Below are 26,697 nucleotides of genomic sequence, written 5' to 3' on the forward strand. Positions count from 1 at the left end.
ACATTATTATGAACGACAGCGTGATTTACGCCCAACGGACGAGGAGATTCAGCATCGGTTACTGGCTCATGAGGCTATTATTAAGGAGCAGAGTCATTCGTGAAAACACACAGAAATTTCACAAAGACATTTCATAGCTCCCTCTTCTCTTCTGCTACTCTTAGTACTCAAAGAATTTTCGCGTACATATTTGGGATTATTTGGGCAATCATCTTCATGCTGAGCAGAAGCTCTGACTACTCGCGCCCGGTAGAGGAGGCCGGCCGTTTGGGGGGGCTTTTACCGCTATGGGGGAGTCAACTACGCCGGGCTGACAGGGCGCGGTCCTCTATCTTCTAGGGCCAGCAGGTGTATCACGGCTGGACCTTCCCCGTTCAGGCCTGATTTTTCATAACTCATTTATTTTCAGTTAAACTAATTGTTTATTTTGTTAGCACAACTTCCATTTCAAAACTTGGGACTATTGTTTCATGCTGAGAAGCAATGTTCGGCTTGCTGGGAACTGTTCGATGGGGAGCACTCTCAAGATTTTCCTGATTGGATGTACCGAAACCTATTGCCTCGTGGACCGAATATGCTTGTTCGAGGAAGATGGTGCCCAGGATTGAAGCTGAAAGGAATCAACAGAGTCATACGAAGATGAGCTTCTTGCTCGATAGTTGGGGGATATGACTGATTTCCTACGCTTTTTAACCAGTTAGTTTGTAACGGTATGTGTTATCTCCACATTATGTTTCTTATGGACTTAGTTTAATACATAAATGATGGAGTATCAACTTTTAACATAGTTGTATGTGAAAACAACAAATCATTGACTAAATCATCAGTTCTCACTTTTAGAAGAGAACTTAAAGGTTCAGACTGTGCTCTTTGTGGTAAACCATTGATTGACCCCTTTCCTCCCTTGATGATGCCAGAAGTGCGTAGCCAATTAAATGCTCAGTACACAACAAGTGTTTTAACAGTGGATAACAATAACATTCTGTCATTATCTCCAATGTTATAAAGCCATTGTTAAAGTTTGTTGATTTGTTTAATCTTGGCTTCAAGTTGGGTATTAAGCAAGGTATTGTTAGAAGATAATTTGTAATTCTAGAAAACTCTAGGATATTTGTAAAAAGCATGTAAACTAGAAATGTCTAGAATAATCTAGGAACTGGATATATTAAGCATGAATGTATGTAGAAAATAGAATTATATAGAATTCTCTAGAAACTTGATGTGTATTATGAAAAATCTAAGCATTCTAGAGAATTCCTTATCTATCAACCTATTAATAGGCCTTGAATGTAAACTTTGTAATCAAGCCTTAAGCAATTCATACGAAGTTACTTCAAGTTCGTAGCCTCCTCTCATTTCCCTTCTACTTCCTCCATTCTCAATCCTATAAAAAATAAAATTAATTACCCATCTAGCTTCCGCAACTCCAACAGGCATCAGGGATCTCTTTTAAAGTGCCATTAATTCTGCAAAAAAAAAAAAACCGAGACAGTAAATAAAAGTTAGATTTTAACAAGTTTAGCCTTTGTTCAACATTCAGACACTTGGAAAAGGATTTTTCTTTCAGCATCAAAATGGGTACGAGGGCTAATATCATTACGTTTTTTTAATTACTTGGAAATGATCAATTATGAAAACTGAAGGAAGTACTGCGAATTCGAATGCTGTAGGTCATTTGTGATGTTTGAACTGTTGAGAGCATGTTGTAATGAAATTACTATGTACAAGAGGATAAACAAATTTCACCACAGATGAACATTAGTTATTGTCTGTGAAGAATAAGAACTGGTCCTTTACACTGGAAAGAGATCACAATGTCTTATACCATGTACAAGAAGATGAAAATTGAAGGAAGTAATATCAATTGTGCGTGATGTTTTCATCTGGGAACCCTGTTTCCATCTAAAATGTTTTTCAGAAACAGAAAACTCACGTTAAGGATCTGTCTACTGATTCAAATTCTTATTTTCATGGAAAGATTCTTTTCTAGGCATTGCTTCACAGAGCCTCTTCTACTCTTTGTTGCTCGTGAAGTTTCGTTATCTTGACTTGACTTGCGAGTCTTATTTTCTTGGTGTTATAATGTTATCCTCAACTCTAAAACTTTATTGTCTGCCGTTGATGTGCTCGGGTTCGTTTCAATCTCACATTTATGATGAATAAGACCTGGATACCATGAGGGACAAATTATTGAACCATTTCAGGAGCAAACTGAATTTGGTTAATCTCGACCCTACTTACCATAAGATTGCTTGCTTTCATTGAAGTGTCTAGATTCAATGCATTAGCGACATATAATATCCTACTATTTAGGAACTTCCTTTATTATATGTTTTATTTTCTTATTAGAATTTCTCTTTCATGGATATTCTACCAAGTGGGGGCATTACCCCCTCTTTCATAACCAATGAGAATACAGAAAAATTCCCTCTTGTTTTCATTGTAAATGATTTGAGCATTAAAAAAGTTTAGATTTTTAATTGTACCTTTAATATTTAGGATTTCGATTTTAAATTTATATTAGATTTAGGATTATGATTATGATTATGAATTGCAATATAGAGTTATTGATGACAAGAGAGGGGAAATAAAAGGAATGTGCTTGTTCGTTTTAAATGATAGAAATATCGAAGAGAAGGGAGAGGGAGGGAGGGAGGGAGATAATCAACATTGGAAACAACTAAGTTACATGTGTTCCAATTCTGAAAGCTACACTGAGGGCAAATGAACAAACCTGAAAGGTTGGAAACTAAGTTACATGTGTTCCAATTCTGAAAGCTACACTGAGGGCAAATGAACAAACCTGAAAGGTTGGAAGATTGGTCTGAAAATATACATTTAGCAATATGCCGTAATATTCATCATGAAGAACCCCTGTCAAACCTGACTCGCTTCATGAACTAATCAGATTTGATAATCAAAGACGAATCTAGCACTTTTGACGGACTAAACCAGGTTTGGGTGACGCACGCTTGTCTCTAACGAAATCGCACTTTTGAGAGGCAACGGTTTGATCCTACTACACCCATCTCACCACGTTATATCTATGTGTACTGTCTTCTCAAAAATTTTAGTACTTTTGTGTGATTGATATTTGTTTATACCTTTTACAATTTTATTCCTAAATAAGCTTTTCTGTTCATATCTGGATGACCCAACCTAGTGTTGAATTCCTAGTCTCTAACCTTGATTCAAACTCTAAATTGGGTGGAACGATTTGCCTTCTTCAAAGAGTTAATGACTTCTTTAACTCCAAATTCTAACTAAATAATTTCAACATGTTCGGGATTCAAGTCCCATCAAATACGTACTTTTATACTTCAAAAACAACATTCAAATTGCACTCTCACTAATCAACAAGAAGTCTACTTAATCATGGAAGATGTGTTTCCTCTCCTGCCTTTGAATTCTTCTATCTGTGAGGTGATTGTTGGTTTCACGGATTCATGGAGGTAAAATTTTCCAGTCTTTCTTGAGAGGAGAGCTCATAACGTCTGTGGTTTTGGCAGGCCCGATCCCGTTTCCCTCGACAGGGAATTCTTTCACATTACGTCATTTCTCAAAACATGGAGAGGATGGAGGTTGACAGTTCAAGATTGCGTGAAACATATACAGTGTGTTGTTTTCCAGACTTTAGAGGGAATGCGAAATCAATCGCAGGTTGTTATTTTCTTTCTTTCTTTCTTTCTCAATGAGAAAGAAACTGTGACGCATAAACCCCCCAGCATTTCATTAGAAAGCAATTGACAAAATTTCCAGATAGGAAGAGATAAAATGTAATGTAAACGTAGGTACATTTGATCTCACAAAAGAAAAAGAAAATACAGCCTACAATATATGTAGAGGACAAACAAGAGTAACGCACAAAGCATGCTACGCCAGTATGTTGAGCTCGCTCGTCACCAGCTAACGTCTGCATTCTTCAACCCAAGACGGTAAAATGAATCACGGCTCATTGTAATCCTTGGTTGATTGCTTCCAAACAATTTAACACGGGAACTCAATTAATTCAGCGTACCATATGTATTTATTAGTTAAAATCTACTTTTAACACGCAAATAGCCGTACTCAGCCCCTGAGTTGCCATGATGAAAATCTATTTTTTGAGTTCCTTATGCCTTCTGACATTGAGGATTTGGTAACAGATGTGATTCTGCCGGAAGCGTTGGAATTTGGAAGAGTAGCTCAAGGCCAAATGAAAGAAGGTTGCACATTTTTTACCGGTTGTTCTTTTGGAATTTGTTTGAGTTCGGCTTCTTGTCATCACCATTATAAACTCTTTGCTCATGATTTTCAGTTTTTCCCCCTCAGCTTGTCTCTGCAGTTACATTTTACTCAATATCATTTTTCTATTTATCTTCCACAAAATTAATGATGTAGAGCGGCTTCTTATACGAGAAAACTGGTTGCTGTATTTTACGATCAAAACGAGTTCCTTTTTGTTGTACATGTACATACGGAACTCGTAGAAACAAAGTATAAAGCGGTGAACTTGCATATGGTTGAAAAACAAGTATGATTAGAAGGCCCATGTACTTTATGATTGGAACGAGCCAGGTCTAACCACTTAGGATTATGCTAATTTAAGTTTGATATTATAGGTGACAGCAGAAAAATATTGCAAGAAAGAACCATTTCATAAGAAGGTGAAGACTAGTACATAATTATTACTAAATGACACTTAGAAACAGCCAGGACTTCTGAATGTCAACAGACAAGCCATTTCACTTAAGCCTAAAACCCATATTGCAGGTATCTTGTATACCTCTGTCTATTTCCTTCCAATGCTCGATGACTGTAAATCAAGGAATCCAGAGTAACAAGGCGAGTAGGTCACGAAACCATCCGGATCATTTCCTTTCAAGGTGCACAGTTCCATGGTATTAGAAGTTATAAAGTTGTAAGAAAAGAGCTTCTCGACGTTGATTATAAAAATAACATTTGAATCTGATTGAAGTGCCGCGATCTTGCATCTATAATATATATTAGGAGACAACCAGGACAAATTTGCACATGATTTGCTTGCGGACGCGATCTTGCATCTATAATATATATTAGGAGACAACCAGGACAAATTTGCACATGATTTGCTTGCGGACTCTTAAGTTTAAAGCTCCATTGGTTTGTATCATAATGCATCAAATCCCAAACAATTATTTCATATCTATTTTCCAGTGCACAGCGCAAGTTATCTTCAAATTGTTCAAAGCATTGTCGGAAACATTCTTTGAGTTTCTCAGAACCTGGTACCTTGATTTCTCGGAAAGCTTTCTTCTCGATATCCAATGCTGACACTATAAAGCAGTGGTGCGTCCCAGTTACGAAGGTTTTTTTCACCAGTAAGTAGATACTTCCATGAATGAAGACTGAAGAAGAGTAGCACACGAAAACTGGATGATCAAATCCCTTAAAATCCTTGTACTACACCCACTCAGCGTGTCTCAGACGACAGAACCTCCATATAATCAATTTTCCAATTAGATAAAGAAATCGTCACGACCTTGTAATGAGGAGTGATACGGGGATCAAAGGCTAATAGTAGTGGCCAGTAACAAGTAGGCGCGGGTATCTTGTCTTATCTCTTTGTGGCAGGGTTACATACATAACGGCAGTCATCAGGTTTTGAGTATGTCCCCAAACTTTCACACAGGATCAAACCATTGCACGAGCTTAGGAAATTTAATTTAGAGTGTTGTGGTAAGAAACTAAGGACAGTGCTGATATCTACGCCAGTAGCGGGCGCTTTCTCATTGACCTGTGTGCTAACATAATCTGCGTAGTATACCCTGTCCTAAGGAGAGTAATTGGTCCTGAGGAGAGTAATTGACGTAGCCTGAGGTGTAGAAGAGGCGATCGTGATGATGGCGTGCCAAGATTTACAAGCACAGGCGAAGCGATGGAGAGATCTGACAGGTAGTCGCGAGAAAATCTCAGATCATCTGTGAGTCTTGTTGCGCTGGGGTAATGTTCACTGACCATTGCGGTATCATATGCAACCTCTCCAATCTCCAGGGCTTGGTTGCTTCCTCGTAAAGGAACCTTGACCTACCAAAATTGACTAAAACTCTGACTCGGGCGCAACCAAAATTGATTAATAACTTCTGACTCCCAAATTTTACTAATATAAAATCTCCCGAACTCGTTCCTTCTCAGCCTCTTTTTCCTCTTCAATCCTGATTATTCTTAATAAAGAGGGGTTTTTTAGTATGTTTGTTTTCCATATTTTCTCGTCTTTAATAAAAAGGTAAATTCAAAGGTAAACTCCACTAACAAATTAAATCACCCAAATCCTCATAAAAGCAACGTCACTAACCTTTTGACGTTTAAGATAACATCTAAGCATTTGAGATTCAAATCCCATCAAATAGCTTTCTACTTCAAAAACAACATTCAAACTTAGAACTCGCCCGATTAGCAACGAGTCGGTTTATTCAAATACCACAACAAACTAAACACAAACAATCTCTTTACTAAGCGGAAGCCTTCCACTTAGCCTGAAGCATCTTAGCAACCTCCACAAGCCTGTCAGTCTCCGGCATCACCTCCTTCACCGCCTCATCAGCACAGAACCGCTCGGCCCATGCAGCCAATAGTGGCGTCTTCTCTACAGTCAATAAGTCGACGCCTGTCATCTTCTCAGTGGCTCTGATCCAGCCCAAGCAGCTTCCCAGGGCGATGTCAAGGGAGCCGATGGTTTCACCACTGAAGAAACCCTGGCCTTTGCTGCAGGTTTTGAAGGCCTCTTCAAGGAGTTGGAGGGATGTGCTGGCTTGGGAGCCTGCTTCTGTCTTGGCTTCATCTGTTTGCGCCATCAGTATTGCTTTCATGGAAGGGAAAATCTAGTGGGAAATATGAAAATAAGAGGCGATTTAAAAAAAAATCAAATATTTTTGGAGCAAACTAAGTTGTGATGAAGGATTAAGGATATGAAGGCTTTATATTAAGTATACGTGAATTAAAATATTAATCCAGCCTGATTTGTGTATTATTTTTCTCCGTGGAGGTCCCTCATGTATTGCTCAAATGTCATTTGGGTTTTATGCTAATAAGTCTTCAATGGAGGTCCCTAGTCCTAGACGTGTCATTTAAGTGACATGCAACCTTATAATTTCACTAACTTTTTTGTTGGCATGTTAGTGACGTCACTAACACAACAATAAGATTTATTGGAGGTGCAAAGAAGTTGTCTCGCATCCATTTCTATAGTTTAGAGTTCGGTTTGGAAAAAGGCTTTTAGTGGGATTTAGTCCACATCGGATAAAGAGTAAGATTGACAGCTAGTTAAATATGCTTAGACCCAATAAGGGTTAGTCCGTTTGAGTCAATTGGGTCCGATCAAATTAGCATAATCTAATCTCCTAATGAGCCTTGCCAAAATCCTAACAAACTGCTATTAGAGCTCATGGTTCGATGCGGTTTTGTTGGATGCTCTTGTTCATGATTAAATATGCTTAGACTCATTAACCAATAAGAATTAGTCCATTTGAGTCAATTGGGTCCAACCAAATTAGCCAAATTCATCTCCTAGTGAGCCTTTGCCAAAACACTAACAAATTGCTATTAGAGCTCATGGTTCGAGTTGGGGCTTTGTTGGATGCTCTGGTTGATTCAATATTCTGTTACATGAATTACAGCCCAAGGCGGACTAATAACCCAATAAGAATTAATCCTTTTGAGTCAATGGAGACCAAGTATCAGCCTAATTCATCTTTTAATGTGCCTCGTCAAAACCCCAACACGAAGTTTATACAAATGACCTATGCTAATGACGGAGGGACTCCTATTGATGATTTCCAAACATAAAAGATCTCAGTTCACGAATCAACAGTGTTCGCACTGCACTTTTCATATGTAAATATTCCTTTTAAAGATAAGGAAAGCATGATGCTAGATTTATTTTACATAATTTCTTATGATATCCTCAGAGAACAATAGAATAGCAAAAGCCTAACCAACTAGCCTAGGTAAAAGTTCTTCAGCACATTTTTTTTCCCTTTTTGGCAATAACAGCAAAAAAAAGGGGGAAATCCATTTGGTCGAAAGTTCTTTTGTCCAAAAAAATTTCATGCTATTGGTAGCTTTTGTGCAGAAGGTAAGGCTAAGTTCCATAAGAAAATACGCCCAAAATTTTTTTTGAAAAAGAACTACATGATTAAATCAATCCATCAAAATTTTCAAAGAAAATCCTCACAGTAGATTAAATCGATGTACACACCTTATCATCAATATACACAGCCCAGAAGCGTGCGACAGCGCGATCATACGGATCAGCCGGCAAAATTGCAGGCTTTCCATCAGCCCAAGCCTCATCAATGTACTCAACAATGATCATAGACTCACTAACAGTCTTCCCCTTGTGAATCATCACAGGTATCTTTTTATACACAGGGTTCGACTTCAGCAGCAACTCGCTCTTCTCCCCCAAAACTTCCTCCAGAAACTCGTACTTCACTCCCTTGAGGTTCAGCGCTATCCTCGGCCTCATCACAAATGGGCTCGGCCATGCTCCCAGTATCTTCACCTCCTCCTCAGCCATTTTCGGGTAGCTTGAAGTTGAGTTGCAGGATATTGATGACGTTATAAAGGAGAAGGTCGGGCTGAGTTTTTTTTTTTGTGGACTAGTTTTTTCGGATAGATTAGGTGGATGGGAATTAATGCATGTTATTAGTAATTGGTGTGGACACGGTAGATGGGTGGAACTTGTGGAAGGAGCTGAGAGTTTCGCAGGCGATGGGGATAGTCTAATAATTGAACGGGGAGATCCAACGAGACAATAATGGGTCAACATTTTGATTGTTTACAGAGCCATGTGTGTGAATACTCCCCTGCTTTAGACAATGATGGGGATAGTTGGGGGATATGACTGATATCCTACGCTTTTTAACCAGTTAGTTTGTAATGGTATGTGTTATCTCCACATTATGTTTCTTATGGACTTAGTTTAATACATAAATGATGGAGTATCAACTTTTAACATAGTTGTATGTGAAAACAACAAATCATTGACTAAATCATCAGTTCTCACTTTTAGAAGAGAACTTAAAGGTTCAGACTGTGCTCTTTGTGGTAAACCATTGATTGACCCCTTTCCTCCCTTGATGATGCCAGAAGTGCGTAGCCAATTAAATACACAACAAGTGTTTTAACAGTGGATAGCAATAACATTCTGTCATTATCTCCAATGTTATAAAGCCATTGTTTAAGTTTGTTGATTTGTTTAATCTTGGCTTCAAGTTGGGTATTAAGCAAGGTATTGTTAGAAGATAATTTGTAATTCTAGAAAACTCTAGGATATTTGTAAAAAGCATGTAAACTAGAAATGTCTAGAATAATCTAGGAACTGGATATATTAAGCATGAATGTATGTAGAAAATAGAATTATATAGAATTCTCTAGAAACTTGATGTGTATTATGAAAAATCTAAGCATTCTAGAGAATTCCTTATCTATCAGCCTATTAATAGGCCTTGAATGTAAACTTTGTAATCAAGCCTTAAGCAATTCATACAAAGTTACTTCAAGTTCGTAGCCTCCTCTCATTTCCCTTCTACTTCCTCCATTCTCAATCCTATAAAAAATAAAATTAATTACCCATCTAGCTTCCGCAACTCCAACAGGCATCAGGGATCTCTTTTAAAGTGCCATTAATTCTGCAAAAAAAAACCGAAACTGACAGTAAATAAAAGTTAGATTTTAACAAGTTTAGCCTTTGTTCAACATTCAGACACTTGGAAAAGGATTTTTCTTTCAGCATCAAAATGGGTACGAGGGCTAATATCATTACGTTTTTTTAATTACTTGGAAATGATCAATTATGAAAACTGAAGGAAGTACTGCGAATTCGAATGCTGTAGGTCATTTGTGATGTTTGAACTGTTGAGAGCATGTTGTAATGAAATTACTATGTACAAGAGGATAAACAAATTTCACCACAGATGAACATTAGTTATTGTCTGTGAAGAATAAGAACTGGTCCTTTACACTGGAAAGAGATCACAATGTCTTATACCATGTACAAGAAGATGAAAATTGAAGGAAGTAATATCAATTGTGCGTGATGTTTTCATCTGGGAACCCTGTTTCCATCTAAAATGTTTTTCAGAAACAGAAAACTCACGTTAAGGATCTGTCTACTGATTCAAATTCTTATTTTCATGGAAAGATTCTTTTCTAGGCATTGCTTCACAGAGCCTCTTCTACTCTTTGTTGCTCGTGAAGTTTCGTTATCTTGACTTGACTTGCGAGTCTTATTTTCTTGGTGTTATAATGTTATCCTCAACTCTAAAACTTTATTGTCTGCCGTTGATGTGCTCGGGTTCGTTTCAATCTCACATTTATGATGAATAAGACCTGGATACCATGAGGGACAAATTATTGAACCATTTCAGGAGCAAACTGAATTTGGTTAATCTCGACCCTACTTACCATAAGATTGCTTGCTTTCATTGAAGTGTCTAGATTCAATGCATTAGCGACATATAATATCCTACTATTTAGGAACTTCCTTTATTATATGTTTTATTTTCTTATTAGAATTTCTCTTTCATGGATATTCTACCAAGTGGGGGCATTACCCCCTCTTTCATAACCAATGAGAATACAGAAAAATTCCCTCTTGTTTTCATTGTAAATGATTTGAGCATTAAAAAAGTTTAGATTTTTAATTGTACCTTTAATATTTAGGATTTCGATTTTACGTTTTAAATGATAGAAATATCGAAGAGAAGGGAGAGGGAGTGAGGGAGGGAGGGAGGGAGATAATCAACATTGGAAACGACTAAGTTACATGTGTTCCAATTCTGAAAGCTACACTGAGGGCAAATGAACAAACCTGAAAGGTTGGAAGATTGGTCTGAAAATATACATTTAGCAATATGCCGTAATATTCATCATGAAGAACCCCTGTCAAACCTGACTCGCTTCATGAACTAATCAGATTTGATAATTAAAGACGAATCTAGCACTTTTGAGGGACTAAACCAGGTTTGGGTGACGCACGCTTGTCCCTAACGAAACCGCACTTTTGAGAGGCAACGGTTTGATCCTGCTACACCCATCTCACCACGTTATATCTATGTGTACTGTCTTCTCAAAAAATTTAGTACTTTTGTGTGATTGATATTTGTTTATACCTATTACAATTTTATTCCTAAATAAGCTTTTCTGTACATATCTGGATGACCCAACCTAGTGTTGAATTCCTCGTCTCTAACCTTGATTAACAACTTGATTCAAACTCTAAATTGGGTGGAACGATTTGCCTTCTTCAAAGAGTTAATGACTTCTTTAACTCCCAAATTCTAACTAAATAATTTCAACATGTTGGGGATTCAAGTCCCATCAAATACGTACTTTTATACTTCAAAAACAACATTCAAATTGCACTCTCACTAATCAACAAGAAGTCTACTTAATCATGGAAGATGTGTTTCCTCTCCTGCCTTTGAATTCTTCTATCTGTGAGGTGATTGTTGGTTTCACGGATTCATGGAGGTAAAATTTTCCAGTCTTTCTTGAGAGGAGAGCTCATAACGTCTGTGGTTTTGGCAGGCCCGATCCCGTTTCCCTCGACAGGGAATTCTTTCACATTACGTCATTTCTCAAAACATGAAGAGGATGGAGGTTGACAGTTCAAGATTGCGTGAAACATATACAGTGTGTTGTTTTCCAGACTTTAGAGGGAATGCGAAATCAATCGCAGGTTGTTATTTTCTTTCTTTCTTTCTTTCTCAATGAGAAAGAAACTGTGACGCATAAACCCCCCAGCATTTCATTAGAAAGCAATTGACAAAATTTCCAGATAGGAAGAGATAAAATGTAATGTAAACGTAGGTACATTTGATCTCACTAAAGAAATAGAAAATACAGCCTATAATATATGTAGAGGACAAACAAGAGTAACAAAGCATGCTACGCCAGTATGTTGAGCTCGCTCTTCACCAGCTAACGTCTGCATTCTTCAACCCAAGACGGTAAAATGAATCACGGCTCATTGTAATCCATGGTTGATTGCTTCCAAGCAATTTAACACAGGAACTCAATTAATTCAGCGCACCATATGTATTTATTAGTTAAAATCTACTTTTAACACGCAAATAGCAGTACTCAGCCCCTGAGTTGCCATGATGAAAATCTATTTTTGACTTCCTTATGCCTTCTGACATTGAGGATTTGGTAACAGACGTGATTCTGCCGGAAGCGTTGGAATTTGGAAGAGTAGCTCAAGGCCAAATGAAAGAAGGTTGCACATTTTTTACCGGTTCTTCTTTTGGAATTTGTTTGAGTTCGGCTTCTTGTCATCACCAATATGAACTCTTTGCTCATGATTTTCAGTTTTTCCACCTCAGCTTGTCTCTGCAGTTACATTTTACTCAATATCATTTTTCTATTTATCTTCCACAAAATTAATGGTGTAGAGCGGCTTCTTATACGAGAAAACTGGTTGCTGTATTTTACGATCAAAACGAGTTCCTTTTTGTTGTACGTGTACATACGGAACTCGTAGAAACAAAGTATAAAGCGGTGAACTTGCATATGGTTGAAAAACAAGTATGATTAGAAGGCCCATGTACTTTATGATTGGAACGAGCCAGGTCTAACCACTTAGGATTATGCTAATTTAAGTTTGATATTATAGATGACAGCAGAAAAATATTGCAAGAAAGAACCATTTCATAAGATGATACGAGTTGCCGTGCGAGCACCTTTAATCGCGGAATTATCAAAGGTGGGTTGAGGAGAAATAATAAGAATACAAGAATAACTCAGATTTTGGGCGAAGGAAAATACCTCCTCTAGATTATGAGTATGTAATTTACAATCTCTCACAATCTCACTCTAGAATTGAAGAACAAGCTCTCCAAATCTCAATTACAAGTTAATCTCTCTTGATTTAACTCTCTGATTGTTTAGAAACCCTAAAACAATCCCTTATATAGGTGTACAAACGTGGATGGCAATTTGGTAAATAACCAGACCCAAAACCAACAGGAATTCGTGTGAACAGAATCCCAAACGAACCAGGAAACCCTCGATGAGTCGACTCGTGACTGAGATGAGTCGACTCGACAGAAACTGGAGAAATCTCAATAACCAGCGATGAGTCGACTCATGACAGTCATGAGTCGACTCAACCTGATGAGTCGACTCATAACAGTCATGAGTCGACTCACAGGCTGAAAACTGGGTACTTCGATTCTTCTGCTCGTCGTCTTGTTCCACGCTTCCTCCTGTGTTCCCTTATACTGTTTGACACCCCCTATTCTCATGCTAGTATGAGAATCATCTATCCTCAAGCTCCCATGAGGATCGCTAAGTTCCGAAGAGAAGATACACCCGTATCATGTGTCCCCTCTTTAAGAACTTGAAGTCCCGTTCAAGTTAGAACTTCAGCTGAGGAAACTCGCGAGCCCCTCCTTCCTTATTGAACCACTTAGCCTTGCTAGGAACTTGACCTTGACGTCCGATAAGAAACGACTCCTTCATTCCTCTTCTTGTCGTGGTCGTCTTTCGCTCCAAAATGCAGTCTTCCTTCAGCGGCTCCTCTCTATCAAACCATAAGTCATCAACATGCGGTAAGATCACCTTATCATCACCTTCATCATCCAGTAATGGAAGCTCAAACAACTTTAAGTACTCAGCATTGATCACCGAATACATGCCTAAGTAAGGCGGCAAATCCAGCCTAAAAGCGTTGTCGCCAATCTGATCGAGAATCCGAAACGGACCATAACGAATAGGCTTCAACTTCTTGCCTTCTCCTTTTAGCCTCTCCTTACTCAATTTCAGCCACACCATATCGCCCACGCCAAAGTTACAAGGAACCCGATGTTGATCATGCTTCGCCTTGTATTTTGCTTGTGACTTCTTCAATTGTGCTTCAACCGTGGCATGAATCTGTGCAATCTTCTCCAGAAATCGCTGAGCCCGTTGTCTTTCATTCCCCTCCTTGCCGTCCATCGTAGATTCACTTGAAAACACGAGATCAAACGGACTCGGTGGTAAGAATCCATAACAAGTCTCAAACGGTGACTTTCCCGAAGATCCATGAATCGCCCGATTAAAAGCAAACTGCAAATATGGTAAGCTCTCATCCCAAGTCTTGGGATGCCTGGAATTATACCCCCGCAACATATGCACCATAGTCCGGTTGACTACCTCCGTTTGCCCGTCTGTTTGTGGATGAAAAGCCGTGCTCTTCTTTAATCTAGTGTCCATCAAACTCCACAAAGAATCCAAAAAATGCCCGAGAAACCGGCTGTCCCGATCCGAAATGATCGAACTTGGCAACCCAAAATGCTTCCACAAATGCTCGAAGAACAATTGTGCTGCACCCGCTCCCGTCACGGTCTTCTTACAAGGAATCAAAAACACCATCTTACTGAACCGGTCCACCACAACGTACAAATAGTCATGCCCACGCTTGGTAGTCGGCAATCCTCCTAGAAAGTCCATAGATATGCTCTCCCACGGCCTAGAAGGAACCGGTAGTGGTAGGTACAATCCCCTTTTTCTATTAGAAGGCTTCGAAATACAGCATAACTTACACCCTCCAACATACTTGGTCACATCATCAAGCATCCGTGGCCAAAACACATGTCGCCGTAGATTGAGAAGCGTCTTCTGAATTCCAAAATGCCCTTGCACACGCGAGGTATGTGCTTCCCGAATCCATTGCAACCTATCACCATCCTCCGGAATACATAGTGATGTTCCACGATACAACAAGCCATCTTCTCCAAGTGCATACTCCCCCTTTTGACCAGCCTTCACCTGCTCAAACACACTACCGAAGTCTCTACTGGATGCATACAGCTGTACATACTCCAAAGGAACCAAGGGCTGAATACGCGTCGCCACCAATAAAGCTCTTACCGGCGGACGAGATAACATATCGGCCAACTTGTTTGTCGCCCCCTTCTTGTACCTAATAATGATGTTGAAAGCCATCAAATACGACATCCACTTCATGTGTCGTGCCTGCTGTAGCTTCGTCTGGGCATGTAAGAACTCCAATGGCTTGTGGTCTGAGTGCACAACCACCTCCTTCCCTAACAAGTACACCCTCCAATGTTTGATTGCTTGATACAATGCATAGAACTCCTTGTCATAGGTCGGGTAATTCGCAATAGCACCCGAAAACAACTCAGAATGATATTCCACCAGCTTCCCATCCTGAATCAACACCGCGCCCATCGCATAACTAGATGCGTCGGTCTCCACCTCGAAAGTCCGCTGCAAATTCGGCAACGCCAATACTGGTGCATCCGAGATCTTCCTCTTTAGCAACTGAAAAGCCTCCTCATACGTCCTTCCCCACTCGAACTGAACCTTAGCCTTTGTGAGGCTATGTAACGGTGCCGCATAAGTCGAAAAATGTCGAATGAACTTGCGCAAATACTGGCAATCCCCCATGAAGCTTCTCACTTCAGTCACTGTCTTCGGCGTCGGCCACTTTGTGATCACCGCCACCTTACCCGGATCTATCCTCCTCTGGCCCTTCCCCACAATAAAGCCGAGATACACCAACTCGTCCTTCCCAAACTCGCACTTCTTCCCGTTGAGCTTCAGCTGTCCATCCTGCAACACTCTAAATACTTTCTCCACATGAACAAGATGCTCCTCCCAGGTCCTGCTTGTAGGCGTCTAAAAATGCCTATGGGTGCTCGCACACAGCTTGAGACAGAGAGAAGACGACGAACGTCGTTATCCGAATCAAAGAGGATTATCTAACGCCGACAAGCGCATGAAGCGAATCGGCAAACTGTTGATGACACGACAACGAACCACCACAATGGAAAACGCCAAGTGGACCGCACGTATCAATCAACACGCGTGCGTCAATCAACACGTGTGTGTCAATCAACACGCGTTCGACGGTCAATTCCGCAACGAAGCGTACAAGTCAACATGACGATCAATTACGCAAAACGGTAGAAAATACAAGTCCCGGAAAGACCAGAAAACACCAGAACTCAGCAAAGATTCGAAACACCGCGTCTGCGCGGGTCGGACCGCGTCGACCCGCGCCCGCGCGGGTCGGCCAAGTCCGACCCGCGGCGGCGCGGGTCGGACAAAGCCGACCCGCGGCGGCGCGGGTCGGACAAAGCCGACCCGCACCCGCAGCGGCGCGGGTCGGCCAAGTCCGCCCCGCGCCCGCGCGGGTCAGACCAGTCTGCCGCGCTGTTTTGACCTCCTGATGTGTATTTCGACGGTTTTAACGGTTTTCTCGAGATCTTTTCAGTTCCAGAGGTTCCCAACTACCTAGATATCATCACCAAACGTGGTTAGGCTGTTGTCAACTGAAGATAGAGCCAAATCACTTGTTCTCATCCAAATAACCGCTTCCGAAGCTTATAAATACAAGCTTAGGGCCTCCTTTCAGGGAGGCGATTGATTATCAAGACGAGGAGGTGCTGCCGGATTGTGGAGTCAAAGGAGCACAAATTTCAGCGAGGGTTGACAGATCTTGGCGAGTTCTTCGGCATAAAGAAGGAGAGTTCGAGAGATCCGACGCCCGTTCCCGTCCCTTGAGATTAGGCTTGGTCTTAATCTCGAGAAGAGCTACTGATTTCGCTTGGTCGATCTCAGCGCTTCAAATCAAATACTTCCTCGGCGAAGACGAAACTCTGCCGAATTTTCCATCAACCGGATCCAGATCTAAGGCGGTCCACGGATAAACCCCGGCACAGGCAAAGATCACACGCAAGCAGAAGACCGATAAATGATCTCTGCGTTTGTTTTGACGAGAGTTGTAAACTTTTGTTTTCATTGTGTAAAAGTCTTATAAAAAGACAATCTTTTTGATTTTGTTGTAACGACTAAAGTTGTAATGAATACCGCAATGAATACAAAAATTTTCGACGCAAACAAACTGGCGACCACAGTGGGAGACAACAGCTTCGCTTCCGGAGCTGTCGTGTCGCAACCTCGGATCTGCATCCCGGTTGAAGAAGTGGTCGAATACGAGTTCGACCAACTGAAGTTCGAGGAATATCTATCGTCTTCCTCCTCCAGATCCTCCGCCTCTCGCAAGCGAAGGAAGATCAACGCCCCCGTTGTTGCGCTAGCTGAACCTTACAACGCCCTTCCGGTCTCCAATGAGTCCGGATCTGCAGATCTGAACTCCTCCTCAATCAAGGAGTTGAGTACAGAAGGCGCGCCCATTTTATCGAAGATAGCTCGGCAAAGGCAGCGCCAACGCTGTACGCGCCAACTCGCTAGAGCCTTGGAGTCAATTGACGGGATCCGTTACGAGGCGGATCTGAAAATTAGGCAACGCCAAGCACCCCAACAGCGGACAGATGTCCTCCCCTCCAAACCAATAGCAAATGAATGGATCCAAATAAAAAAAGATTCGTTCAACTCTGGAGGAGCGAATTCAAAAGCGCTGCGCGCTTGCGCGCACGCGAATTCTTGTGCAAAAAGCACAAAAGATGCAGAAGAAGGACATAGCTAAGAAACAACCAAGACTGCATCAAACTTGGCACTATCACTCCCGTCTCCAAGAGCTCCTGAACTTGCTTCTTGATCTCTTCGGACTCCTGTATCGATGTGCGGTATAGGCCTATGTTTGGCAAGGAACTCTCGCCAGTCAACATAATCTCGTGCTCTACACCTCGCCGTGGTGGTAGTCCCGTGATTTCCGAAAACAAGTCCGCATACTTGGTCTTCAAACTGTCAAGATCTCCCTCCTGAAGCTTGCTCAATGTGGACAAGCATGTCCTACTCAGCTGTTCTTCATAAGGCTGAATGAACAATAACACGAACCTCCTGCCCGCATTTACCAACCTCTTAGCCTGAGTCACCGTCACCAAACTTGTCTCTTGCGGAAGAGATGTCGAACGAAAATAAATTGCGCGCCATCTTTGGTAAACGTATACTTTTGGGCCCACCGATCATATACCGTGTGTCTATCCCACAAGTAAGGATTGCCCAAAATAACCTGGTAAACATCCAACGGAACCACGTCGCATGTGACCTCATCAATATACGACTCATGGAGTGCAAATCAGAACGTACACTGGTTCACCATACTCAATCCCGCTTCCTTCTGAATCCACCCTAATGGATAGGGCTTCAGATGCCTCACCGTCTTCAATCCCAGCTTTTGTACCAACGCTTCAGGTATCAGGTTCTTCTGACTCCCTGTGTCTACAATGGCATCCACCAAGCTAGTCTTGACCTGCAACTTCAGAACAAAGAGTTGCTCTCTCGGGTCGTTGTCTTCTTTTGTGGCCTGTTTCCCTGCCATAAGGTTGAGGCTGTTGTTGGGCTCTGTCATCCCGGGAACCTCTTTCGGACCCTGTGCTATCACATACGCCTTTTTCTCCTCCTTCTTCTTCAACCCTTTTGGCTTTAGATGAGGGTACTTATCCCAGCAACGATCAGCCACGTGCCCTGTCTGCTTGCAGTGATTGCATGTCAATCCTGCCTTCCCTGAATCACCCTTCTTCTTCTCTTCCTTATGTTGAGAGCTACTCGACTTGTTTCCCGATTGTTTGGAGTCACCCTTTGTTTCGCTGCCCTTCTTCTGTTTTCCCTCAATGGCAATTGCCTTCACGCTCGCTTCTGCAATCGTCTCGACCGTGAACAGCTTCATCTCCTTACGGATGTAATCATTCAGTCCCGCCATGTACTTCATGAAGATGGAGTACTCGTCCGTTGCGATGTTTAGAACCATCGCCTGCTGCTGGAACTCCGTCGTGTACTCTTGAACGGTCTGATTGAATCTTTGGCGCAAGCCGTACCACTTGAACCAACGCTCCTCAAGGAACCCCACCGGATAGAACTGTTTCCTGAGTAGCTCCTTGAATTTGTTCCACGACGCTGCCTTCTTCTCCTGTTTGCAATAGGATTTCTACCACGTCAACGTGTGTCCTGAAAGCTTCAATGTCGTGAACACAATCTTCTCCTTGGAAGAATATCCGTAGAGGGTGAAGTACATCTCCATACGCTCAATCCAATCATCGAGCTTCTCTACATTGACACTCCCATCATAGACAGGAATCTCCACCTTGAAATCTATCTTTAAATTTTGGTAATTATTTTTACCCCCTTGATGTCCAGCAGCCCTAACAACCTCGGTTCCCCCGTCCGAATCAGACTTCTCGCTCTCTTCATCGGACTCGATGATTTTCTTCTTACCCTTCGAAGAAGATTCCTCTCTTTTGTCCCCTTTGTTAATGAGACCCACGAGCTGACTGAGCGTCGAACCAATCGTCTCGATCTGCTTCTCCATGGCATCAAGTCTTGTTGAGTTATCTGTTTCAAACATATTCTCCTTCCTTAACTCTTGGGCTCCTTCCAAGGAAGTAAGGATCTCGCCAAGCTCCTTGTATTGCGAACGAGTCAGGACCATGCACAGGATGCCCCATTCGTAGGATCTGATTGCTCTGATACCAACTTGATACGAGTTGCCGTGCGAGCACCTTTGATCGCGGAATTATCAAAGGTGGGTAGAGGAGAAAACAATAAGAACACAAGAATAACTCAGGTTTTGGGTGAAGGAAAATACCTTCTCTAGATTATGAGTATGCAATTTACAATCTCTCACAATCTCACTCTAGAATTGAAGAACAAGCTCTCCAAATCTCAATCTAGAATCTAATCTCTCTTGATTAAACTCTCTGACCTAAAAGATGTTTTGAAACCCTAAAATAATCCCTTATATAGGTGTACAAACGTGGATGGCAATTTGGTAAATAACCAGACCCAAAACCAACAGGAATTCGTGTGAACAGAATCCCAAACGAACCAGGAAACCCTCGATGAGTCGACTCATGACTGAGATGAGTCGACTCGACAGAAACTGGAGAAATCTCAATAACCAGCGATGAGTCGACTCATGACAGTCATGAGTCGACTCAACCTGATGAGTCGACTCATAACAGTCATGAGTCGACTCACAGGCTGAAAACTGGGTACTTCGATTCTTCTGCTCGTCGTCTTGTTCCACGCTTCCTCCTGTGTTCCCTTATTCTGTTTGACACCCCCTATTCTCATGCTAGTATGAGAATCATCTATCCTCAAGCTCCCATGAGGATCGCTAAGTTCCGAAGAGAAGATACACCCGTATCATGTGTCCCCTCTTGGAAACAGCCAGGACTTCTGAATGTCAACAGACAAGCCATTTCACTTAAGCCTAAAACCCATATTGCAAGTATCTTGTATACCTCTGTCTATTTCCTTCGAATGCTCGATGACTATAAATCAAGGAATCCAGAGTAACAAGGCGAGTAGGTCACGAAACCATCCGGATCATTTCCTTTCAAGGTGCACAGTTCCATGATATTAGAAGTTATAAAGTTGTAAGAAAAGAGCTTCTCGTCGTTGATTATAAAAATAACATTTGAATCTGATTGAAGTGCCGCGATCTTGCATCTATAATATATATTAGGAGACAACCAGGACAAATTTGCACATGATTTGCTTGCGGACGCGATCTTGCATCTATAATATATATTAGGAGACAACCAGGACAAATTTGCACATGATTTGCTTGCGGACCCTTAACTTTAAAGCTCCATTGGTTTGTATCATAATCCATCAAATCCCAAACAATTATTTCATATCTATTTTCCAGTGCACAGCGCAAGTTATCTTCAAATTGTTCAAAGCATTGTCGGAAACATTCTTTGAGGTTCTCAGAACCTGGTACCTTGATTTCTTGGAAAGCTTTCTTCTCGATATCCAATGCTGCCACTATAAAGCAGTGGTGCGTCCCAGTTACGAAGGTTTTTTTCACCAGTAAGTAGATATTTCCATGAATGAAGACTGAAGAAAGAGTAGCACACGAAAACTGAAGAGTAGCACACGAAAACTGGATGATCAAATCCCTTAAAATCCTTGTACTTCACCCACTCAGCGTGTCTCAGACGATAAAACCTCCATATAATCAATTTTCCAATTAGATAAAGAAATCGTCATGACCTTGTAATGAGGAGCGATACGGGGATCAAAGGCTAATAGTAGTTGCCAGGAACAAGTAGGTGCGGGTATCTTGTCATATCTCTTTGTGGCAGGGTTACATACATAAAGGCAGTCATCAGGTTTTGAGTATGTCCCCAAACTTTCACACAGGATCAAACCATTGCACGAGCTTAGGAAATTTAATTTAGAGTGTTGTGGTAAGCAACTAAGGACAGTGCTGATATCTACGCCAGTAGCGGGCGCTTTCTCATTGACCTGTGTGCTAACATAATCTGCGTAGTATACCCTGTCCTAAGGAGAGTAATTGGTCCTAAGGACAGTAATTGACGTAGCCTGAGGTGTAGAAGAGGCCGGACATGGTCGTTGGTAGCTTCTTGCGATAGTAATCGTTGATCGTGATGATGGCGTGCCAAGATTTACAAGCACAGGCGAAGCGATGGAGAGATCTGACAGGTAGTCGCGAGAAAATCTCAGATCATCTGTGAGTCTTGTTGCGCTGGGGTAATGTTCACTGACCATTGCGGTATCATATGCAACCTCTCCAATCTCCAGGCTTGGTTGCTTCCTCGTAAAGGAACCTTGACCTACCAAATGTGACTAAAACTCTGACTTGGGCGCAACCAAAATTGATTAATAACTTCTTCTGACTCCCAAATTTTACTAATATGAAATCTCCCGAACTCGTTTCTTCTCAGCCTCTTTTTCCTCTCCAATCCTGATTATTCTTAATAAAGAGGTTTTTTTTAGTATGTTTGTTTTCCATATTTTCACGTCTTTAATAAAAAGGTAAATTCAAAGGTAAACTCCACTAACAAATTAAATCACCCAAATCCTCATAAAAGCAACGTCACTAACCTTTGACGTTTAAGATAACATCTAAGCATTTGAGATTCAAATCCCATCAAATAGCTTTCTACTTCAAAAACAACATTCAAACTTAGAACTCGCCCATTAGCAACGAGTCGGTTTATTCAAATACCACAACAAACTAAACACAAACAATCTCTTTACTAAGCGGAAGCCTTCCACTTAGCCTGAAGCATCTTAGCAACCTCCACAAGCCTGTCAGTCTCCGGCATCACCTCCTTCACCGCCTCATCAGCACAGAACCGCTCGGCCCATGCAGCCAACAGTGGCGTCTTCTCTACAGTCAATAAGTCGACGCCTGTCATCTTCTCAGTGGCTCTGATCCAGCCCAAGTAGCATCCCAGGGCGATGTCAAGGGACCCGATGGTTTCGCCACCGAAGAAACCCTGGCCTTTGCTGCAGGTTTTGAAGGCCTCTTCAAGGAGTTGGAGGGATGTGCTGGCTTGGGAGCCTGCTTCTGTCTTGGCTTCATCTGTTTGCGCCATCAGTGTTGCTTTCATGCAAGGGAAAATCTAGTGGGAAATGTGAAAATAAGAGGCGATTTAAAAAAATCAAATATTTTTGGAGCAAACTAAGTTGTGATGAAGGATTAAGGATATGAAAGCTTTATATTAAGTGTACGTGAATTAAAATATTAATCCAACTTGATTTGTGTATTAATTTTCTCGGTGGAGGTCCCTCATGTATTGCTCAAATATCATTTGGGTTTTATGCTAAGTCTTCAATGGAGGTCCCTATTCCTAGACGTGTCATTTAAGTGACACGCAACCTTATAATTTCACTAACTTTTTTGTTGGCATGTTAGTGACGTCACTGACACATCAATAAGATTTATTGGAGGTGCAAAGAAGTCGTCTCGCATCTCTTCTATAGTTTAGAGTTCGGTTTGGAAAAAGGCTTTTAGTGGGATTTAGTCCCACATCGGATAAAGAGTAAGATTGACAGCTAGTTAAATATGCTTAGACCCAATAAGGGTTAGTCCGTTTGAGTCAATTGGGTCCGATCAAATTAGCATAATCTAATCTCCTAATGAGCCTTGCCAAAACCCTAACAAACTGCTATTAGAGCTCATGGTTCGATGCGGTTTTGTTGGATGCACTTGTTCATGATTAAATATGCTTAGACTTATTAACCAATAAGAATTAGTCCATTTGAGTCAATTGGGTCCAACCAAATTAGCCAAATTCATCTCCTAGTGAGCCTTTGCCAAAACACTAACAAATTGCTATTAGAGCTCATGGTTCGATTGGGGCTTTGTTGGATGCTCTGGTTGATTCAATATTCTGTTACATGAATTACAGCCCAAGGCGGACTAATAACCCAATAAGAATTAATCCTTTTGAGTCAATGGAGACCAAGTATCAGCCTAATTCATCTTTTAATGTGCCTCGTCAAAACCCCAACACGAAGTTTATACAAATGACCTATGCTAATGATGGAGGGACTCCTATTGATGATTTCCATGTTGTGCGCAGCGGAAATTTCGGCAGCACCTTCGGTGCACAAGGTGCACAACAAGAGATTAGATCGTAAGAATTCCTTTTAAAGATCTCAGTTCACGAATCAACAGTGTTCGCACTGCACTTTTCATATGTAAATATTCCTTTTAAAGATAAGGAAAGCATGATGCTAGATTTATTTTACATAATTTCTTATGATATCCTCAGAGAACAATAGAATAGTAAAAGCCTAACCAACTAGCCTAGGTAAAAGTTCTTCAGCACAATTTTTTTCCCCTTTTGGCAATTACAGCAAAAAAAAGGGTAAAAATCCATTTGGTCGAAAGGTCTTGTGTCCAAAAAAATTTCATGCTATTGGTAGCTTTTGTGCAGAAGGTAAGGCTAAGTTCCATAAGATAATACCCCCAATTTTTTTTTTTTTAAAAGATCGAACTACATGATTAAATCAATCCATCAAAATTTTCAAAGAAAATCCTCACAGTAGATTAAATCGATGTACACACCTTATCATCAATATACACAGCCCAGAAGCGTGCGACAGCGCGATCATACGGATCAGCCGGCAAAATTGCAGGCTTTCCATCAGCCCAAGCCTCATCAATGTACTCAACAATGATCATCGACTCATTAACAGGCTTCCCGTTGTGAATCATCACAGGTATCTTTTTATACACAGGGTTCGACTTCATCAGCAACTCGCTCTTCGCCCCCAAAACTTCCTCCAGAAACTCGTACTTCACTCCCTTGAGGTTCAGCGCTATCCTCGGCCTCATCACAAATGGGCTCGGCCATGCTCCCAGTATCTTCACCTCCTCCTCAGCCATTTTCGGGTAGCTTGAAGTTGAGTTGCAGGATATTGATGGCGTTATAAAGGAGAAGGTCGGGCTGAGTTTTTTTTGTGGACTAGTTTTTTCGGATGGATTAGGTGGATGGAAATTAATGCATGTTATTAGTAATTGGTGTGGACACGGTAGATGGGTGGAACTTGTGGAAGAAGCTGAGAGTTTCGCAGGCGATGGGGATAGTCTAATAATTGAACGGGGAGATCCAACGAGACAATAATGGGTCAACATTTTGATTGTTTACAGAGCCATGTGTGTGAATACTCCCCTGCTTTAGCTAAGAGCATGTGCAGCAAGCTTTCAGTTGGGAGTCCTAGTCAGCATGCTCTCAAGAGCTCTCAAGCATTTTAGAATAAAAAATTAACAAATTAAGCCTTGGGAGGCACTCATTCTTTTATGGAGCTCCAACAAGCTCCTAGTTAGGAGCTCCAACAATATCAAAAAAACCCCTCTTCTATTTTAATATTTTACCCATTACTTTTAATTATATTTAAACCTCTTGTATTTTATTTCTAACCGTTGGATACGGCCGTCAAATCAAATCCACGCCTCTTCATCTCCCGTGTCAAAGTCTCTATTTTGCCGAGGACTTGCCGATCGGAGCTCAGGCCTTGCCGATCGGAGAGGGGACTTGCCGATCGGAGATGGTCTATCAGGTTAGAACCGGTCAAAGTCACTATTTTGATTAATCGAGCATTCTTCATTTTGGAAAAGGTTGGATTTTTTGCTTCCTTTTTGGGCAAATTTTGATCACTCTACAATTGTGTTTTTGTAGGGGGGTGGTTTTGTAAATCTTGCACAGCTTGGGAGCTCCCAAGCGCTCCACAAATTTGTGGAGCGCTTGGGAGCTCCCAAGCTCTCAATGTCCACGTCAGCCTAAGGAGATGGCTTGGGAGCTTATTGGGAGCTTGTTAGAGGGCTTGCAAACTCTCCCACCGCCACATAGGCCTTGAGAGGGGGTGCAAGGAGCTTGCTGCCCTTGCTCTAACATCGTGAAGGCTTCTTCTCCTAGTCTATGGACAAATTTTCGAAACAGTCCTATTTGGACTTTTATTTGCAAAAAACGATCCGTTTCGAAGTTAATTTTAAAACCCGACTTAATTTTAAAAACCGACCTGGTTTCAGCCCTGTCGCTGAAACCATGTCGGTTTCTAAAATTTTTTTTTTTACGAAATTTCGCGGGAGTTGAACTCCCGTGAAGTTTAGCATATTTTTAAACTTCGCGGGAGTACAACTCCCGTGAAGTTTAATTTCTTAAATAAACTTCACGGGAGTTGAACTCCCGTGAAGTTTTATTCAGAGAATAGACTTCACGGGAGTTCAACTCCCGTGAAGTCTGTTAGAGTATTAAAATCTCCACGGAACGCTACAAATTACAATCACAAATGACATACAAAAACAAACACAGAACGAAACCGTTACAAATTACAATCACAAATGACACACGTAAACAAACACAGAACGAAACCACTACAAATTACAACATCAACGTCTAATCCTAGCTGGACAAGTATTTTTGTTATGGCCCGGTTGAGTGTAACTCCCGTGGGTCACGGGACTGCGCCTTATATATTTCGTCCAAAACTCCACGGGAGTTCAACTCTCATGGAGTTTCAGTCACCAATTGTCAGTGAACCGATCTCTGGCAGTTGAGGACTGAAACTCTAAGGGAGTTGAACTCCCGTGGAGTTTTTTGCTCTCACAACAGACTTCACGGGAGTTGAACTCCCGTTAAGTTTGTTCAAGTTAAAAAACTTCACGGGAGTTGAACTCTTGTGAAGCTTATTTAAGAAATTAAACTTCATGTGAGTTGAACTCCCGTGAAGTTTAAAAATATGCTAACTTCACGGGAGTTCAACTCCCATGAAGTTTCATAAAAAAAAATTCAGAAACCGACCTGGTTTCAGCGACAGGGCTGAAACCAGGTCGGTTTTTAAAATTAACTTCGAAACGGGTTGTTTTTTTGCAAATAAAAGTCCAAATAAGACTGTTTCGAAAATTTGTCCCCTAGTCTATTATATGCCCATTGGCTTGTGCAATCAAATAGTAATTTCAAGTTAGAACAAATTATATGGTCAATACCCCACGAGGGTCTACCAGGATGGTTGGGTGGGTTTACTCTCCGCTGAATGGTTACAAATTCGAACACGCCTGTCGACTTTCTTGGAATTTGAACGGATACAAAGCGGGGCCTGAATGGTTAACAGATTCGATCACTCCTGTCGGCCCAATTACCAAGTAGTAATCTAATTAGCTTTGGCTAAACTAGCTATATATGGTCTTTAGGCTTACCAACTTTGGACCATGGCTAAATTTTATAAGTTGGTGTGGATGGAAATAGCCCGAAAGGCGGCTATCTAGTGCGTGAATGAGGATGACAGTAGACTTTTCATAGGGAAATCTACAGAGGGTCAATAAAAATCAATGACAAGTTTGATGTCTGCTAACACTTGGGGTGCAGAGAGACTTTGGAGGTCTCTCCCCATTGGTGGGGGTGGTTGTCTTGCTAATAGCCCAAAAGGCTACTACCTAATACCAACAAGAAACTGGGCCCCAATATTGTTTTAATAAGAATAGGAGAACGTAGTTGATCACGT

General features: G+C 41.2%; 3 protein-coding genes across 3 annotated transcripts; all 3 read right to left on the reverse strand.

The window, feature by feature from the left end:
• Window positions 4,697–5,979, reverse strand: LOC109820961. Its single transcript, XM_020387158.1, has 4 exons — window positions 5,881–5,979; window positions 5,577–5,791; window positions 5,244–5,366; window positions 4,697–5,042 (listed from the first exon to the last, which is right to left on the reverse strand). The coding sequence occupies exons 1-4, from the start codon at window positions 5,977–5,979 to the stop codon at window positions 4,772–4,774; spliced, it is 708 nt and encodes a 235-aa protein (XP_020242747.1). The 3' UTR covers window positions 4,697–4,771.
• Window positions 6,268–8,702, reverse strand: LOC109821977 (glutathione S-transferase U17-like). The gene is made up of 2 exons (XM_020388129.1): window positions 8,216–8,702; window positions 6,268–6,839 (listed from the first exon to the last, which is right to left on the reverse strand). Exons 1-2 carry the CDS (start codon window positions 8,534–8,536, stop codon window positions 6,471–6,473), a joined length of 690 nt encoding a protein of 229 aa, XP_020243718.1. The 5' UTR covers window positions 8,537–8,702; the 3' UTR covers window positions 6,268–6,470.
• On the reverse strand, window positions 21,741–24,297 carry LOC109821978 (glutathione S-transferase U17-like). The gene is made up of 2 exons (XM_020388130.1): window positions 23,762–24,297; window positions 21,741–22,310 (listed from the first exon to the last, which is right to left on the reverse strand). Exons 1-2 carry the CDS (start codon window positions 24,080–24,082, stop codon window positions 21,942–21,944), a joined length of 690 nt encoding a protein of 229 aa, XP_020243719.1. The 5' UTR covers window positions 24,083–24,297; the 3' UTR covers window positions 21,741–21,941.

This window comes from Asparagus officinalis, chromosome 8 (genome assembly GCF_001876935.1).
Source record: "Asparagus officinalis chromosome 8, Aspof.V1, whole genome shotgun sequence".
Classification (NCBI taxonomy): domain Eukaryota; kingdom Viridiplantae; phylum Streptophyta; class Magnoliopsida; order Asparagales; family Asparagaceae; genus Asparagus; species Asparagus officinalis.

Bases quoted from the DNA above. Each gene is read 5' to 3' on its own strand.
- LOC109820961 (XM_020387158.1), bottom strand. From the start codon at position 5,979: ATGGTCAGTGAACATTACCCCAGCGCAACAAGACTCACAGATGATCTG. The intron at 5,792-5,880 runs GTAAATCTTGGC...TACTCTCCTTAG, and splicing joins CCATCGCTTCGCCTGTGCTT to GACAGGGTATACTACGCAGA. The intron at 5,043-5,243 runs GTTCTGAGAAAC...TATATATTATAG, and splicing joins CCGAGAAATCAAGGTACCAG to ATGCAAGATCGCGTCCGCAA.
- LOC109821977 (XM_020388129.1), bottom strand. From the start codon at position 8,536: ATGGCTGAGGAGGAGGTGAAGATACTGGGAGCATGGCCGAGCCCATTT. The intron at 6,840-8,215 runs GTGTGTACATCG...ATTTCCCACTAG, and splicing joins CTGTGTATATTGATGATAAG to ATTTTCCCTTCCATGAAAGC.
- LOC109821978 (XM_020388130.1), bottom strand. From the start codon at position 24,082: ATGGCTGAGGAGGAGGTGAAGATACTGGGAGCATGGCCGAGCCCATTT. The intron at 22,311-23,761 runs GTGTGTACATCG...ATTTCCCACTAG, and splicing joins CTGTGTATATTGATGATAAG to ATTTTCCCTTGCATGAAAGC.